Genomic DNA, 18,412 nt, shown 5'->3' with positions numbered 1-18,412 from the left:
TGGGCAGCCGCAAGAAAATATGGCGTAGGCCTAATTAAGTCAATATTTGGGGTCAATGTGAAAACAAAGATACAAAAATGCATTTCAGAGGTCCGCAACAAGGACGCTTTAAAGAAGTCGAAAATTAAATTGTGAGTTATGTGCACGAAAAATGCAAGGGCGGAAAGGCCATACCGTGGCGCAATAAACTCGTTCGTTGACCTTCAACGTCTGCGATTAGGCCTAGCTATCCGCTGAAGTTGGCCAAACCCGGCAAGAGAGACGTGCGTGTAGCGGTAGCCGGTTATATCCGACGCTGAGTACAAATACCGTAAAAGTTTTTATAGACAGCAAGAATATTTTTCTGACGGATCACTGTATTGTAGACGCATGGAATAGGTATTGCCGGCAAATTTTCAACGGGTTCTCTTCGGTATTATGATGCCAATTTTAAGTTAATGGTCATTAAACCCGTGGAAATAAAGAATAATTGTGCACCCGCAAAAAATGCGGCGTAAGGAAAACCAATGTTCAGCGTCTAAAAATGGTATAAAAATGCGTACTGTACAACAAAGGCATTCATATGATTTTACAACGCACTTTTTTAGCATGATTAAAAATTTTGAAGGAAAAAGTGGGGTACGTCCTGGATTCGGAGAAATACGAAACTGTATTTCTTTTTCAGAATGAAATTGAACATACACTTTCAAGTAGTATCGGATTTCGAAATATAACAAACAAGTAAGTCGTAGTGTGGATATCATCCGCGGAAATGCAAGTTTTGAACAAATTGATTGCCGTTTCATACCGATTTTAATGTGTATGGGGGTTTCTCCGAATTTTATACAAAAATCGGATATAACGACAATCTGTTATAGCGAGTAAATTTTCCGCTGTTGTGAATTCTCTCTATAACGGACTTCTACTGTGGGTAAGATTAAATTAAATAAAATTAAATTTGAAATTTGTTGTAGATAAAATTATGATATTGCGAAGCACTTTTTAAGCCTGATTAAATTTTTTAGAAAGAAAAAGTGGGGGTTGCCTTGGATTCGGAGAAATACAGTATATCATTCCATTTTTCCTAAAATACATATGACTGAAAATTATGTTTGGCGTCATGTTATCCTTAGCTGACTTTTTCTTTTTTGTTATAAACAGTAGTAGTAATAGGAAACAGCATGGCAACTATAGTTTTCTATTCTAAGCCAAACATTACACCAGATGAAGCAGCAAAGCAGCTAATCAATTAATTGTCTATAGCCAAAAAAGAAGAAAATGTAATCCTGACTGTAGACCTGAACTGTAGGATAGATAAACAATGCAACAAAATGAAAGCTATATTAGAACTCATTCAAGCAGAAGGCTACATTCTTGTTAACTGGAAGGAAGACAAAATATATACCTAACTCACAATGGATCAAGTACAACATACCTAGTCTCCTATAGAGGAAGCAATCTCTCAATTGAAAGCCAAAAAAACATCTGGAGCTGTACCAACTCACAACTATGCAAGCAAATTCCAGGAAAACATCACATAATAGGCTCAACGCAGCAGAGGCAGGAGCGCCAAGAAAACTGAATTGTGAAATTTTAGAAAACAAAATAGAAACCCTACAACTTGTGAAATATTTAATAATGGAAAACAATATCAACAGATATAAAATAGCTTATTCTGTGAATAAAGATGTATATAAACATGTATGTATGTATGTATGTTCAGTCTTCAGCCCTAAGGCTGGTTGGATCCTCAACAGCTCTGCCATCAGCTGTCCTAGATGGCCTAGGCATCACTGATGAGGCATACTAGGGAAATGAGGAGTGAGGTAGTTTCCCGTTGCTTTCCTCACCAAGCCAGAAGTTGCTATTACATATCAGTCTGCCAAGCCCACTGAAATGCATGCACCAACCGACCCTATGAGCAACATTTTCACACCATTCATAGCAGGGACTGGCTGCACAAGGAATGGCATTACTAGCATCGCTCATACCTCAGTCACTTTCATGTCAAAGCCAAGGATAAGACAGAGACAGATCAATGAAAGTAACAAAATTGCTCTAGCCCACACCAGAAGACATAGTGCACTGTAAACACTAGGTCCTGCCAGATCTCAGAGGAAAGATATACTGCATACTATGTAAGGATTTCACTACAGTAAAGAAAGCAGAATTGTAGTGTAATTATTTTTTATCAGTTAGTATCTTGATATTTTTTATCATCATCATCATCATCATCATCATCATCATCATCATCATCATCATCATCAATGTCCCACTCCAGTCGCCCGGGTGTGGTTAACAAGCTTCCTCCACTCCTTTCTGTCCTTCCATTTTTCCTGCTCCATTACTTCCGCCACATCCAATCCAGCTTCTCTAATGTTCTTCCAAATCTGATCCATCCACCTTCCTCTCAATCTTCCAAATGGTCTCTTTCCCTTAACCTCTCTTTCCAATTTCCTTCTTGCTACCCATTCCTTTCCCATTCTTTTTACATGCCTGAACCATCTCAGTCTTGCTTTCTGTATGTTCTGTACTAACGGTTCTACATTTAGCTCTTCTCTGATTTTAATATTTTGAACTCTATCTCTTCTTGTCTTTTTAACCGATGTTCTTAAAAATTTCATTTCTACTGCTTGGATCTCACTATCTTATCTATTATTAGTTACCAGCGTTTCTAGTCCGTAGGTCACAATTGGTACGAAATACTGTTTAAATAATGTTAATTTTGTTCTCTTGGGTACTTTGTCATCCCATAAAAGCTCTCTGACTTGATGATAAAATGTAGTACATTTACTTAGTCTGTTATTAATTTCAGGGTTGATTTCATTACTTCCATTAAGAATGCTACCCAGATATGTAAACTGTTCTACATTCTCTAACCGTGCTCCGTCTATGTTCACTTGGCTTCTCTTTCTCTCTTTTCCACAGTGCATGACTACAGTTTTCTTTTTACTAATTGCCATTCCAAACTCCTTCAGATTTTCATTCCAAATGCCCAGTCTCCTTTGTACTTCCTTTTCTCCCTTTTCCCAAATCACCACATCATCTGCAAATACCAAAGCATTCATTTCATCACTATTCACCATCATTCATCATGATATTTTCATATCATTTTACATTTCTGTGAAGAAGATAAAAGAATGCCTGAAGGAGGCAGGTGTATGGACTGTAGGTGTGATTGGGCATTAAGGAGTATGAGGGGAGAGATGCACGTTTGCAGGAGATAACTGGGCTTTTAATGGAAGAGAGGAATGAAGGTAGGTCTTCCTCAATGTACAGGGTACGGTACGCAAGCATCAGGGAGGGGAAGGAAGGGGAGAAGTTATGGAAGACAAGTGGGCTAATATTATAAGGGGAAAGCAAATGAGGCCTAAGGGTTCTCATTAGGGAGCAAGTTAGAGAGAAATCAGTATGAATCACTGCAGGTGGATTAGCAGAGGGAAGATGGAGAATAGGGAAGTATTGCAGACGAGGGGCAAGGCAAATGGAAAGGGAATGGTAGGAAATAATTGTGAAACTACACTGGAACCAATCTGCTTTGAGGAGGAGGAGGGGGAAGAGGAGTTATTTAAACATGAGTGTCACAAAAGAAAACATTGATGTTAAAGAATCTGATCTGTACCCTTGCTACTTACAACAAAAATTTCATTTCTTTGTCTTGGATGATATTTTGCAAGTACTTTCAGAAATAAGCTCCCTCATAAATTAGCTATTTAGAAACACTGTTACTGTACATGCATAGTGTTTCACTCACAGATTAGCTGATTGAAAGAGCTAGGCTTATATACGTGTACACAAGTTCAAGATCATGTAGTAACTTTGCGCTGCGTATCTCTAACTCAGTTAAGTACAGTAACATGTAATAAATACTCACTAAATTAGACATCGGCATCTTGAGAAAAGTTTCCTTTGAAGTAGCCTGAACTCGATTAGATTTGATTAATTGCTGCTTCAATCGCTGTAATAAAAAATTGACATAATCATCTTCAAATACATTTTTTAAAACATTACCATGTTATTATTTTGTTAACAGAATACAATTCAAGATTTAAATCTTTAAATCTTAAGCACATTATCATTCTATCTTTCCCAAATAGCATAACTTCATTATAAGAGCAATAAGAGAAGTTAGTTTTGAAACTAGCAAGGAAAGAGAAAAGAAGAGTCGAAGTGTTAACACTAGATTTCATTTGAGGACAGACGGAATAATACTGAGTGAACATAAGAAATAGAAAGAATGAAATAATATTTTTCATGATTTGAAGATATAAATAAAATAGAAGAAATGAAAACAGATGCTGCAATAGCAGTGAAGACCATAGAAAATAAGAAGCACATGAATAATAATATTGTTCATGACTTGTTAAAGGTAAGATCATGCAGATATCAAACAGATAGAGAGAGAAACAGCAGAAGTGGACTGAGAAGATAAATACAGTACAGCAAAACCTCATTGCATTGTTTTTCGGGGGGGGGGGGGGGGATGATGATGGATGCGGGAAAACGATAAAAGCTGGTGATATAAAAAAATAGGGGGAAAGCAAAATAATAATGTACAGGTACTGTATTTGGGCATTTTTCATCATGTAGATATATTAATAATAATAATAATAATGATAATAATAATAATGATAATAATAATAATAATAATAATAATAATAATAATAATAATAATAATAATAATAATAATAATAATACCGGTTGGTACACCTCTACGCTGCAAATTTGAATTTTCCGCCTTAAAGTACCTCTCTACAGGAGAAACCCTGAACTGTAACAACTGAATCAACTCTACTGTTTATCAGAAGATGTCACAGGGTGTTTTTGATTTGCTTTTGTTGATCAAGAAGTGTAGACTTTCTCTAACAGATGTCTCTACTAAAAAACTATGATAATGCACTCTGGTGCAATGGAATGAACTTTCTTGGAGAAATTTTGTATTCATGTTTTGTCTTTACTAAATTTTGTTTTTTACCGGGCGAGTTGGCCGTGCGCATAGAGGCGCGCGGCTGTGAGCTTGCATCCGGGAGATAGTAGGTTCGAATCCCACTATCGGCAGCCCTGAAGATGGTTTTCCGTGGTTTCCCATTTTCACACCAGGCAAATGCTGGGGCTGTACCTTAATTAAGGCCACGGCCGCTTCCTTCCAACTCCTAGGCCTTTCCTATCCCATCGTCGCCATAAGACCTATCTGTGTCGGTGCGATGTAAAGCCCCTAGCAAAAAAAAAAATTTGTTTTTTCATTTGTGGGTTGGCAATATTAAGCTTTCTTTCCACCTGTTTTGAATTTAACCAATCCTAAATTTCTGTAATTAATATTCCACCAATAAGGTGTTTCTTCATCGATTTGTGTGTAACTTTTGCTGTTAGCCAATAAACGTTTGTGGGCGGGTCTTAATCATTCATGAAAGGTCTCGAATTTTCCGCAAGGGTATAAAAACTGCTGATTTTCTTGTCTCTGCGCCACTTCAATAACATCTAGCTTAGCGTGTGGATATGTAGCAGGGGGTGGGAAGCTCCTCTATCTTCGGGCAACAGATCTTCAACAAGGTAATGGCCGTTTAACATCTTTTCTTGCTAGCTCAGCAGTTTAACTCATTGTGCCTGAGCCACGGAACCGTTTCAAGCTTCGTCACGGTCGACCAAATGCCGGACCACGGAACTGTTCCGTTATCTCATTTTACTACGAAATTCAACTTTTCCTCAAGAGATGGCAGAGTGGGTTGCATTTGTGATTTGTGTAGGGATTCTTTCTTTGCAATGTTATATGCTCTTTGCTAATATATATCGATAGTGTGCTTGGTAATATTAGTTTGAAGTGGGCTATCTCTTGACTTTGAGATTCGCTTGTAAACAAGATGGCTGCCAGTATAGAACTGATATTTACCGATATATAACCCCTTTTAGGAAGTAATGATGATTAGTAATGTATTTTTTTCAGTGAAATTAGTGGTAATATTAGTACTAGTGTGAGCAATGCTCCTGAAGAACAAATAGATGTGGAAATCGAACAGGAAGTGCAAAAAGAAGGCCGTATTACAGCTCAGCAGGCGGACTGAGTACAGACCCGTGATGCTAATAAAATAAAATGTTTTACTGTATCCCTTGTTCCGCAGTTTGTGGTATGAAAGCCTTTTGTTTTCATGTATATTTAAATCTTTAATGGTCTTGTAAGTAAGAAATTTCTCACGACATGAATCGACACTATATTTCCTCCACAATAATCCCAGCGCCAATGCAGTTTCAATCCAACAAATATGCAGGGCTCAATGGGTTAACTCGTGGGGAAGGTTCGAAACCTTTAATATGTAACCCATCTCTTTAAAATGTAAATCCCTTTTCAGTCTATGTAAAAACTACAAATTTCTTTAACTGTAAATCGGGGATAGAGAGTGCTTTACCCTCTCAAGCTCCCCTTCATTTTTGAATTTGAGGTGACTATGTTCTTGCAACCGTTTTTCTCTTCCTTCTTAATGTGTTAAATTTATTTTGTATACTAGTCACCTCCATAGATTGGGATTAGCCCCTGTGTAATCGGCCTAGTGCCTCTTAGGTTTTAAAATGTGTATTTAGGAGTGCTAACTCATGCCTCCATTCCTTTTGCATTTAGGGCCATTTAAATTAACCTATTATTTTTCGTTTTAGGCCCAGTAGAATGGGTACAAGTTACCCCTGTTTATTTGTAACTGTGCCTTGAGGGCAGTTTGTAGTAAAGTCCGTTTATGGCCTCTTAATAGGCTTGAAAGATTGAGAGCGGGGTCAGCTCTTTCTGGTATTTTGAAAGGTGCCTCGGGGAGGCGTGACATTTTGATTGCTGGGAGCTAGTGCTCCATGTAATTAGGGGCGTTCTGCCCTTTGGTATTTTGTGGTTGTGAGCTGAGAGCTCAAGGATTGACGAATTTGAGCTCGTAGCCCAGAATTTGTAAAGACCCCTTAACTTGTGCTTTCTTTTGTAAAGTTGCATTGTACCTGATTTTCTTTGTTATTTCACCTAGTGAAAATTGTTAAATGTTGTTATCTGTTGAAAATATGACCTTTATTTAAATTTTAAATTCATCTTTAAGACTTGTAGTTAGACCCATTCCAGCCCACACCTTCTTTCACCTCTGCCTTCCACGGAAAACTCCGTAACAATAATAATAATAATAATAATAATAATAATAATAATAATAATAATAATAATAATAATAATAACAACAACAACAACAATAATAATATTAATAATAATAATGCCCTACCTAAGATTAATCCTAATGCGTAAGTTGGCACACATACACAGCCCCCGAACCATCAGAATTAACCAAGGAAAGTTAAAATCCACGACCCGATTGAGACCCCTTGAACTGAAGGCGAACATGGGCTAACCACTTAGCCATGGAGCTGGACGGTATCAAAATATTGCAACCATGATATACCAAATGAAATATAAAAAGCATGACTTTTACACCATTTCATTTCATTTCATTTCATTTTTCTTTTCATCTCGTATTCATTGAAAATGGTTAAGGTTAGTTTTCTTATTGCAATATAATGATATACATGGATATTAAGGCGATAACCTGTATTTTGGTAAAGATTCCGTAGACCCTTTGCGAACGGTTCATTAGAGATCCCACACGGTGCGCATCGGCGATGTCACAGCAGGCTACGCAAGGCTGCCGAATTAGTTTCAAGACAAGGCTAGTGAAAAGATTATTGTTCTGGCTTGGTTACGTCCGGCTTGTAACAGGACAACTGGACAGGGGCAAGAAAGTGGTCAACAGGCCTCTAGCATCCTACACACTCCACAAGGTATGACACTATTAATAACCCTGTGACTAATTAAAAAGTACCCGGCGCACGCCGTGACTATTTTAAACTGTGCGATTTTCTCATTTTCAACGAAGGTGGCATCCCTAGCCAGGCAATAGTAACATAGAAAAAGGTGGCAAATTTGAGTTTTACAGTGCCTCCTTTTAAATTCTTGTAAATAAGAATACTTCTAGGGGTCGGTTAGTGGGATGAGGAGAAGGGTTGGCACGACAAGGCTCGTAGTGAGGCTGCGCGTGAATAACCTGGGCACAGCACTCCAGTCTACAAGATCTTTGTTTAAGACTAGCAACTTGGAATCGCTCATACATTATCGCGTAACAGGTTGCCGCTATTATAATTATGCTAGAATATTGAGCTGTCTCTTTAAATTCAAAAAAGTTTTGCGTATATTTTTCTTATGTACAATCGATCCATGCGGAAAAATTGTGGCCGAGGACAAGCTTTTTTGATGATCGATATGATAAAACAATAGTTTGAGGAATGATAAATGTAGGGAAATTTAACACTGGTTTATATGGAATATTTTTTGGACCAAATAAATTGAACGATTAATACAAGAAAACAACAGTTCTGGGAATGATGCATCGAGGTTCTACTGTATATGAAAGGTAAATTGTGAAAATATATGAAGTGCAATTGAAATGTGTCTGGCTCATGGCTAAATGGTTACTGTGCTGGCCTTCGGTCCAAGAGGTCTCGGGTACGATTCCTGGCCAGGTTGGGGATTAACCTTCATTGGTTAATTCTGATGACTTCGGGGCTGGGTGTGTGTGCTGTCTTCAGTATTAGAATTCATCATACATATGGCCTCATCCCCACAGATGCGCTAAGGCCTGCACCAGTCCCACGGCCCTTTACTACTATTATATGGCAGAATGGTCAGCGAACTGGTCTTCAGTTCAGAGAGCCCTGGGTTCAATTCCCAGGTAGGCTGGTGATTTTAATCACATCTGGTTAGTTCCTCCAGTTCAAGGCTGGTTGTATGTGTTTATCTTAATCAACATCTTCATAATAATAATTAAAAAAAAACAACCACACACACAAAAGATGAACCACCACAGAAACAAGCTATAGTGAATACGTCTCTCCAAACACGGTTGGCGTCAGGAAAGGGATACAGCCGTAAAACTAGGCTAAATCCATTCAAAGTGCCAACCTCAGGCAATTGGAAAGAGGCTGAGAAGAATATTAATGAGAATAATAATAATAATAATAATAATAATAATAATAATAATAATAATAATAATAATAATAATAATAATAATAATAATAATAATAATAATACCTATTTCAATGACTACAGGAAACGGAGAAATCTATCACGGTCTCAACTTCGATTGAAAGTGCGAGGACAGATAGCTTTCCGTTCAGAAAAGGCGTGTTCAGGGTGATGTATTCACACAGACGCACACAAAATGCTGTCACTTGCGTACAAGGATTTTATTTATAATTATTTAAACACACACAACCTAATCAACTGCCAACACAAACAAAACACTACTATGGAAACATCAGAAGATTACGACTGCCATCTTGAACAGTTGACTGCTGACTGCCACATTAGTATGTTGGCATACACACAACACGTGTTCACAAAAACAACTCATGTTAAAAAATGTAAACCTGTGTGTAAACTTGTGATATTTGTCCGATTAAAACTATATTAACTTGAGAAATTTTGTCTGAAATTTAATCATTTACTTTTGAAATTTGGTCTGCAATCTGTTCTGTTAGGCCACAATTAATGTCTAACATTTTGTCATTGAGTACCTGCATCATGCTCGTTAACTTAGAACACATTTTTCTTATATTTACCTCTTCTTCTGACAACTCCGAATCTTTGTCGACCTCGAAAAACGTTTCGGGATCTTCGCCTTTTTCTATGGGATCTTCCCGTAACCGCATCTGCAGTGATTTCTTCTTGCTGTTTGTCGGGAGATTTATCTTGGTGAGTTCGTTGTTGAGTTGTTGTACGGACATATATTCTAGTATCACTTTCATTTTGGTCTATTTCGCACTTAAACTCATATTTACTCGTAAATTACTACATTCTCGCCATGGTCACCAATGATGTATTTACAAAGACGCACACAAAATGCTGTCACTTGCGTACATGGATTTTATTTACAATTATTTACAAGTTAAACACACATAACCTAATCAACTTCCATCACAAATAAAACACTACTACGGAAACATCAGAAGACTACGACTGCCTTCTTGAAACAGTTGCCTGCTGACTGCCACCTTAGCAAGTCGGCATACACACAACACGTGTTCACAAGAACGACTCCTGTTTAACAATAACAACTCAACTCCACCATCGAGACTGTCTCTTTATATAGGTTGTCTGGCCAGGCTTCCAGCAGGATGTTACCCAACACCTTTTCTCGTAAATTCTAGAGTGCCTAATACATAGTTATAATTGTAAGGAAGGTTCTACATAGTTCTCATAGTACCTAGTGTTAATCTGGATATTACAGTGTTGTTGCACAATGTTACTGTGGATTATACATATATACAGCCTATGTGGCTCAGGTGGCAGCATGTCGGCCTCTCACATATGGTTCCGTGGTTCAAATCTCGGTCACTCCATGTGAGATTTGTGCTGGACAAAGCTGAGGTGGGACAGGTTTTTTTTCCAGGTACTCTGGTTTACCCTGTCATCTTTCATTCCAGCAACACTCTCCAATATCATTTCAGTTCATCTGTCAGTCATTAATCATTGCCCCAGAGAAGTGCGACAGGCCTCGGCAGCCGGCACAATTTCTATCCTCGCCGCAAGATGGGGGCTTCATTCATTCCATCCCTCACCCGGTCAGAGACTGAAAAACAGGTTGTAAGTTTTCATTCATTTTATCAATAAATTATATACTATTAACTAGCAATTACCCGCAGCTTCGCTCGCGTGGATTTTGTAATTTGATCAAAGTAATTGTTCCTTGGCATTGTACTAAGACATTTTCTGAAAATTCCTAAAGTATAAAAACTCACACAAAAATTGAGTTTCATTTACCCCAGAAATTCTTTGTAAACCATGTTTGTGGTATTACCTTTTGGGGCTAAGACGTCTTTGTGACACAGAACTGTACATGTGAAAAACAGTCTTCTCTCAAGTCAAAAAAACAAATACATGTTTCTTTATTTTTAAAGGAGATTCTAAATACCTATTCCCACATCTGTAACATCTTCAGTTTTTGAGATATACATAAGGATCCCCATAAAAAGAATTCAACCCCTTGATCAGTCCTACCCCCACCCACATTTAAGTGTATTTTCCGAAAACAAAAATACATGTTTCTTTACTTTTAAAGGAGATTCCAAATACCAATTTTCATGTCTGTAACATATTCAGTTTTTAAGATATAAGTATCCTCATAAAAAATAATTCAACTCTTTTTCACCCTCCCCCCCCCCCCCCCGGCCCCGTTAAGTGTCTTCTTCAAAAACAGAAAGGTACATGTTCTTGTATTTTTAAAGGACTTTCCAAATACAGAGTTTCTTGTCTCTAACATGTTAAGTTTTTGACATATAATGTAGATATACCGGTACTCAGTTAAAAAATTCACCCGCTTTTCCAATTCTTTTCAGCCCCTTAATTGGATTTTTCAAAAACAAAAAAATATGTGTTTCATTATTTTTAAAGGAGATTCCAAATACTTTTCATGTCTGTACGTCCGTAACACCTTCAGTTTTTGAGATAAATGTATACTCATAAAATTAATTAAACTTCTACACTTCTTTCCACCCCTCTCCCGCCTTAAGTGGACTTAATATGCTTACAATATTGTGATTTTTTTATTCCACCTTTTCAATACAATTGGTTTTATGTTGTTAGATCATAATGCTACAACACTATTTTATAGGGACATGTTTCGCTTGAATTTCAAGCATCCTCAGCCTATATAATCATCTCAAGGTTAAGACCTGTCATATTTGATTTGCTTTGACAAATTTGTGCTTATTTATAATTCTAAAATTAAGTAATTAAATATATAAACTTAGGAATTTATGAACACATTAATAGTTTAACAACATGAATGACTATACTAAAATTGGAATAACCGTTAATTCTAAAGACATTGACGTCCAAAACACAGTATCTTCAAATGTTGAAAATTTGGCTAAAATTGTTTTCTCAAAGTTCTAGTTTATTAATAACAATTTTAATTTGACATCTATGTTAAAATTTGAGTCGTAATTATTGTTAAAACTTATTGGTGTCTGAAGATTAAAATCTTGGATACGTTGGAATTCAGCTTCAGGTATTTTTTTGCTAGTTGCTTTACGTCGCACCGACACAGATAGGTCTTATGGCGACGATGGGACGGGAAAGGGCTAGGAGTTGGAAGGAAGCGGCCATGGCCTTAATTAAGGTACAGCCCCAGCATACCTTAATTAAGGCCATGGCCGCTTCCTTCCAACTCCTAGCTTCAGGTTTTAATTTTGAGGCTTGCTACTGTAATTTAATAGTTTTGAACAGTAAAATGTTGAATTAGGTAGTTTCATTGAACTAGTCTTGATTTTACGATCAGATTTCCCATTGGTAGTAGTTTGTATTTATGACGGTTTTAGTCAAAAGGGACGTCAATACAAAATCTTGAGGAGTTGATTTGTTTCTATCATAATATTTGAATGATGGTGCGTCCCTTTGACTGCTACTACAAAACCTTGTGGACTTTGTTACATTACGGTGACTATTATCTGTTGTGGTTTTACTCCTTGTGTTTATTATGATTATAGAGGCTGAGGATGCTTGAAATTCAAGAGAAACATGTCCCTATAAAATAGTGTTGTAGCATTATGATCTAACAACATAAAACCAATTGTACTGAAAAGGTGGAATAAAAAAATCACAATATTGTAAGCATATTATAGCAAATTCAATACGGGTCTAATCATGAGATTAGTTACATGTAATGTTAAGTGGACTTCCCGAAAACAAAAAATATTGTTTCTTTATTTTGAAAGGAAATTCAAAATACCAACTTTCACATCTGTAACAGCTTCAGTTTTTAAGATAAAGTATCCTCATAAACATATTTCAACTCCTTGTACTTATTTTCAACCCCACACGCCTTACATCGATTTTCTGAGAAAAACAAATGCTTGTTTCTTTATTTTGAAAGGAGATTCCAAATACTAATTTTCACGTCTGAAACATCTTCAGTTTTTGAGATATAAGTATACTCATAAAAGTAATTCAACTCCTTTTTCACCCACTTCTTACCCGTTAAGTTGATTCCCTCCTCCCCAAAAGTGCGTGTTTCTTTATTTTTAAAGGAGATTCCAAATACCAAATTTTCACGTCTTTAACATCTTTAGTTTTTGAGATATAAGTAAACTCACACAAAGAATTCAACTAATTTTCCAATTCATTTAGCCCCCTTAAGTGGATTATCCGAAGAAAAAAGAACATGTGTTTCTTTCTTTGAAATAAGATTCCAAATACAAATGTTTATGCCTTTAACACCTTCAGTTTATGAGATATAAGTATCCTCATAAAAAGAATTCAACTCCTTTTTCACCCCAGACCGTTAAGTTGATTCCCTCTCCCCTCCAAAAAAATGCGTATTTATTTTTTAAGGTGATTCCAAATACAAATTTTCAGGTGTGTAACCTTAAGTTTTTGAAATATAAGTTTCTCCATATAAATAATTCAAGTTTTTCACTTCCTTTCACCCTCTCCCTTAAGTGAATTTCCCGAAAACCAAAACATTTGTTTCTTTATTCATAAAGGAGCTTCGAAATGCCAATTATCATGACTGTAACATATTCAGTTTTGAGATATATAAGTATCCTCATAAAATTAATTAAACTCCTTTTTCACCACCCCCGTCCAAAAGTTGATTACCCCCCGCCCCAAATGCGTGTTTCTTTATTTTTGAAGGAGATTCCAAATACTAATTTTCACGTCTGTAACATCTTTAGTTTCTGAGATATAAGTATCCTCATACATAGTATTCAAATAATTTTTCAATTAATTCATCTCCCTAAAGTGGATTTTCCAAAGACAAAAGATTACGTGTTTCTTTACTTTGAAAGAAAATTCCAAATACAAATTTTCATGTCTGTAACATCTTCAGTTTTTGAGATATAAGTATCCTCATGAAAAGAATTCAACTCCTTTTTCACTCCACCCCCACCCGTTAAGTTGGTTTTCCCCCACCCAAAAATGCGTGTTTCTTTATTTTTAAAGGAGCTCCAAATACCAATTTCCACGTCTGTAACCTTCAGTTTTGAGATATAAGTTTCTCCAGAAAAAGAATTCAATCTTTTTACTTCCTTTCACACTCCTCACTCAAGTGAATTTTCCAAAAACAAACAGTAACCGTTTCTTTAAAAGAGCTTCCAAATACCAATTATCACGACTGTAACATCTTCAGTTTTTGAGATATATGTATCCTCGTAAAAGGAATTCATCTCCATTTTTATCCTTCCCCGCCGCCTACCAAGTTGATTCCCCACCAAACACGTGTTTCTTTATTTTTAAAGGAGATTCCAAATACCAATTTTTACGCCTGTAAACTTTTAAGTTTTTGAGATGTAGATATCCTCAGTTTAAAAATTCACCCCATTTTCACCCCCTTAGTGACGGAATATCCGAAAATCCTCCCTTAGTGAGCACCTACATGTTAATATGAATGTATCCCCAAAATTTTATTTCTTTATGTCCAGTAGTTTTGGCTCGGTGATGATGAATCAGTCAGTCAGGACAAGTTATTTTATATATATAGATTACAGTTTCTTACACTAATTAAACTCATATACTAAATATATATATACCTACAGCACGTTTCGTGACATAACCTCACAAACAATGCGATCACTCGACTACGTAAATAATAATAATAATAATAATAATAATAATAATAATAATAATAATAATAATAATAATAATAATAAGTAGATGTAAACACCTCCATACCTCACAAGTCATAATAATAATAATCCTAATCATAAGAATAATAATAATCATTTTAGCTTGATATTGGCATTATTTACCCATGGGTTAAAGAATATTGTTTTCCAGTTATATCAGTCTATTACACTTTCGTCAAGGGGACACCATAAGTCCTATATAGTTTTGTTAGGCGTTAAACCCTGTCCCAACACTTCAAAATTTGACTGAAATGGATTTTGAAATCAAAGGCGGTGTTGGAAACAGAGAAAGGTATCAGATCATACATCTGGGATATATGGATGACAATAAACATGATGCATCCTGCAAAACCAGACTAAAGGAGCTTTTGAGAATCATGAGACATCTGTATGGAATTTGGAGTCAAAAGTAAAACTGACTCAGAGCATGAAATTGTTTGCTCTCTGGAGTCTGATGAGATGTACAAGTACACTGGAGTTCAGCAAACATTAAAGAGAAGTTGCAAAATTAATCTATGAGAAGACTGGAGTCAATCACGAAGGCTTTCCTGAATGCACACAACCTCAGTTTAGCTGTGAATACGTAAGCCATACCTGTCGTCACATACAGCTTAGGTGTAATAAAATGGACTAACATGAACATCGATAGCGATTCATGTCCATTTTACAAGATCCCAGTACTATCACCCAAAGAGCGCAGTAGAAAGAATTAATATCCCCAGGAAATTTGATGGCCATGGGACTAGTGATATCACACAACTCTGGGCAAGGTAGATACAGAATATATAAAAGATCCTCGAAGTGTCATCCTTCGTAATGAGGGACTTCATGAAGACCATTAGGATTTTCTGCACACCAATAGCAAGAGTTATGACAGTTCACACGACCATTAAGATGAACCAGGCCTCATTCAAAAAGAACGCAAGCTGAGGATCGAATAAACGATCAGTCAATGATGCAAGATACCACTCACAATATCTCACTCTTGTGGCTGGATCAGCAGGTTTTAAACAATGGGCCTGTGTAAACCTGTACGGTTTGATGTGTAACAGCATTGTAGCCTTGTGTGTAGAAGAAACCAAAACTCCTACTTGTTATACCAATTTTGCAAACGATTTATTCGGTGGCCATTCAAGATTCGCAGCAATGTCATCTAACTTTTCCTCTGTTAAAACTGTTTGTATGATAAAACTCTGTTAAACTGTTGTTTATTGAGCACAGAACCAGTAGTTTCAAATTTATTTACAATTACATGAATCTGTACTCATGAAGGTGGCACTTCGCCAGGAAATTGCTGAACAAATGCATTGCGTACCCGTCGAGCCGACTCGTTCTTATTGGAAGAAAAATTGGCACTAGTTGGAAAATTACATACAGGTCCATAGTCCGAAACAGAATTAACTGGAGGATTGAAACTGATAAGTATGATTTGTCCAAGTAGGTTTAATATTTTAAAACAGGACAGTACCTTAAGGAGCATCTCCTGGGTCCCGTGCAATAAATTTCGATTTCCTTCGGGTTCTTCTTCCGTCCCAACTGCTTCCCACCTTACTTTTATCACCATCCCTATCAATTTCAAACTCACTATCATTGCATTCATCAACATATTGACCTAATTTGTAACAAATATCCTCTTCACTCAAATGGCTATATGAGTCGTCCAGTTGCGAAACCCGTTATGTCCATTTTTTCTCAAAATGAGTTATCACCCCCATTGTATGCAGCTCATCAAAATACACAATCCAGTAATGTAATATGTGAGAAATCTATTTAATCCATACGTTTAAAGGTGACAAATAACTGGAACTGCTGCAGAAGTCGTTATGTCCAGCATGTGTTATGCAGCACAGCTTGTTATGTCCCAGAACCTTGTAAGAGGATCACACTTACACGAACAAAATTAGGCAACTGTGTGATAAGAGGTGTAAACTATAACAGTGATTGTGGTGGAAGCGAAAAGCATATTGAAGCATGGGAAACCCTTCTCTGCTGTTATGCCAGTACCAGTGGAGGAAGGGGTTCCTCTTAAGAAAGAAAAGCTCAACGACCTGAACACACTGCTGACCAAACATTACCTGAAAAAGTGGATAAGAAACGATGACTTCATGTTATACAAGACACTGTTTGACCAGCGGCAAACTTTAAACAGTGAAATGCCAGACTATGATATTGATGTGGGAGATTTTGTTGAGGAGAATAACGGATTGTTAATATGACTGTGCGAAATGTTAAAGAACTAATACAATGTTTTGAATGAATGATGATTTCTTGATGAAGTCATAAAATCAAAGAGCGGGGATTAGATATCAAAACATTATGTCCTAACCTTAAAATTATTTCCATTCATGCTGTTTTCATGGTGTAATACTTTCAAACGTAGCTAATAAAACATGTTCACCAAATATCTGATCATTCTATTGCATATACTGCTGCACATACCTTTTATCTAAAAAAAAAAAAAAAAAAAAAAAAAAAAAACTGCTGCAAAACTCGTTATGTCCAAATGGTTTTTGCAAATAACATGGGTTTTATAAGTTATATTTTGTGGAGATTATTTGGTATGACGAAGATGAATGCTTACTCTTTAATAAAAAAATGTCAAACTCCTATCTTTGTTAAATAACAAATGACAGCTTTTTGGCTTCCTGAAAAATTTGTTTGCACATAATGAGTTCTGCAACTGGACGACTCATTTGCACCCATGTTGCTGCAATGTGTTTACATTCAGTCAGCTGTCTGTTTTATCTAAGAAAATGTATAAAAACACTTTATTTTAGAATTCTGTGCAAGTCACTTGTATCTAGGAATCATAGGGAATTCACTGATTCCAAGAAGTTCTATGTTTAGCTGACAGATGGCAGAGGAAGATGGTTTGAAAGTCAAGTATGCTCTACTATGCAAACCATGGGAGACTATATGCGAGTCCAGTTCGCTTTAATACACAACCTGCGGGAAAGATGGGCTAGTTTAATACATCTACATGGTTTATTTACACTTCCACTTTTTCAAAAGTTTTTTTTTATTTAAAAAAAATGCTATTTGTTCGGAGCGTCGACCTAGAAAGATCTTTTGCCCCTACATGCACCCTATGTTCTGAATAGGGCTCGGATGTTTAGGAAAAGTCATATTTTTTCTTTGTCTCCATTTTATTACTTGATTGGATTTTGGTGCAAATCAGGTGATTATCGTCACAATTAAGTGAGTTTTATCTGTCATAAAAATGCATATTTTGGCTATTTTTTGTCTTAAGGTCATATTTTGAGTTATTTTAGTAGGAACGTCATATTTCGGCGGTTTTACAACAGCTGTAGCTGTGCAAAATCATCGTCAAATTTCCAAATGAGAACTAGTATTCACAAAACTGCTTTTTCGTATCACATCTGTACTTAATACAAGTGGAATACTCTGCCGCTTCTATCAAGATTGCACAGGAAATGTTTTCCTACAGTTTGTCAGAAAGTCTGGCATATATTAAGTCGAACTTTGGAATTATATTGAGTGCAATTACTCTTTTAGAAACTGCTAGCTTAGAAATCCATGCAAGTATTGAAAATGTGAGAAGTGTTGAACTTTCAGCACAACAGTCACATGGAATAGTTGGCGTCAGTGTAAAATGGAAAATTTAAAATGTGCTTAATCAAAGTGTGTGCATACTCGACAGCAGTGACGTGGTGCTCAATTTAAACTTTAACGCCTTTGAGTAATATTAATGTAATCTGGGCTTAAATGTTCCAAAATA

General features: G+C 36.4%; 1 protein-coding gene across 1 annotated transcript in view; it reads right to left on the bottom strand.

Moving 5' to 3' along the window:
- The window catches only part of Atf-2 (Activating transcription factor-2), a 136,220-nt gene that overhangs the window by 23,837 nt on the left and 93,971 nt on the right, over window positions 1–18,412 (bottom strand). The window contains exon 8 of the mRNA XM_067147599.2: window positions 3,854–3,937. Coding sequence (XP_067003700.2) covers window positions 3,854–3,937 — 84 coding nt within the window. The remainder of the gene's footprint in view (window positions 1–3,853; window positions 3,938–18,412) is intronic.

Source organism: Anabrus simplex, chromosome 5, assembly GCF_040414725.1.
Source record: "Anabrus simplex isolate iqAnaSimp1 chromosome 5, ASM4041472v1, whole genome shotgun sequence".
Classification (NCBI taxonomy): Eukaryota; Metazoa; Arthropoda; class Insecta; order Orthoptera; family Tettigoniidae; genus Anabrus; species Anabrus simplex.
This window is presented reverse-complemented; position numbering and strand designations above follow the sequence as displayed.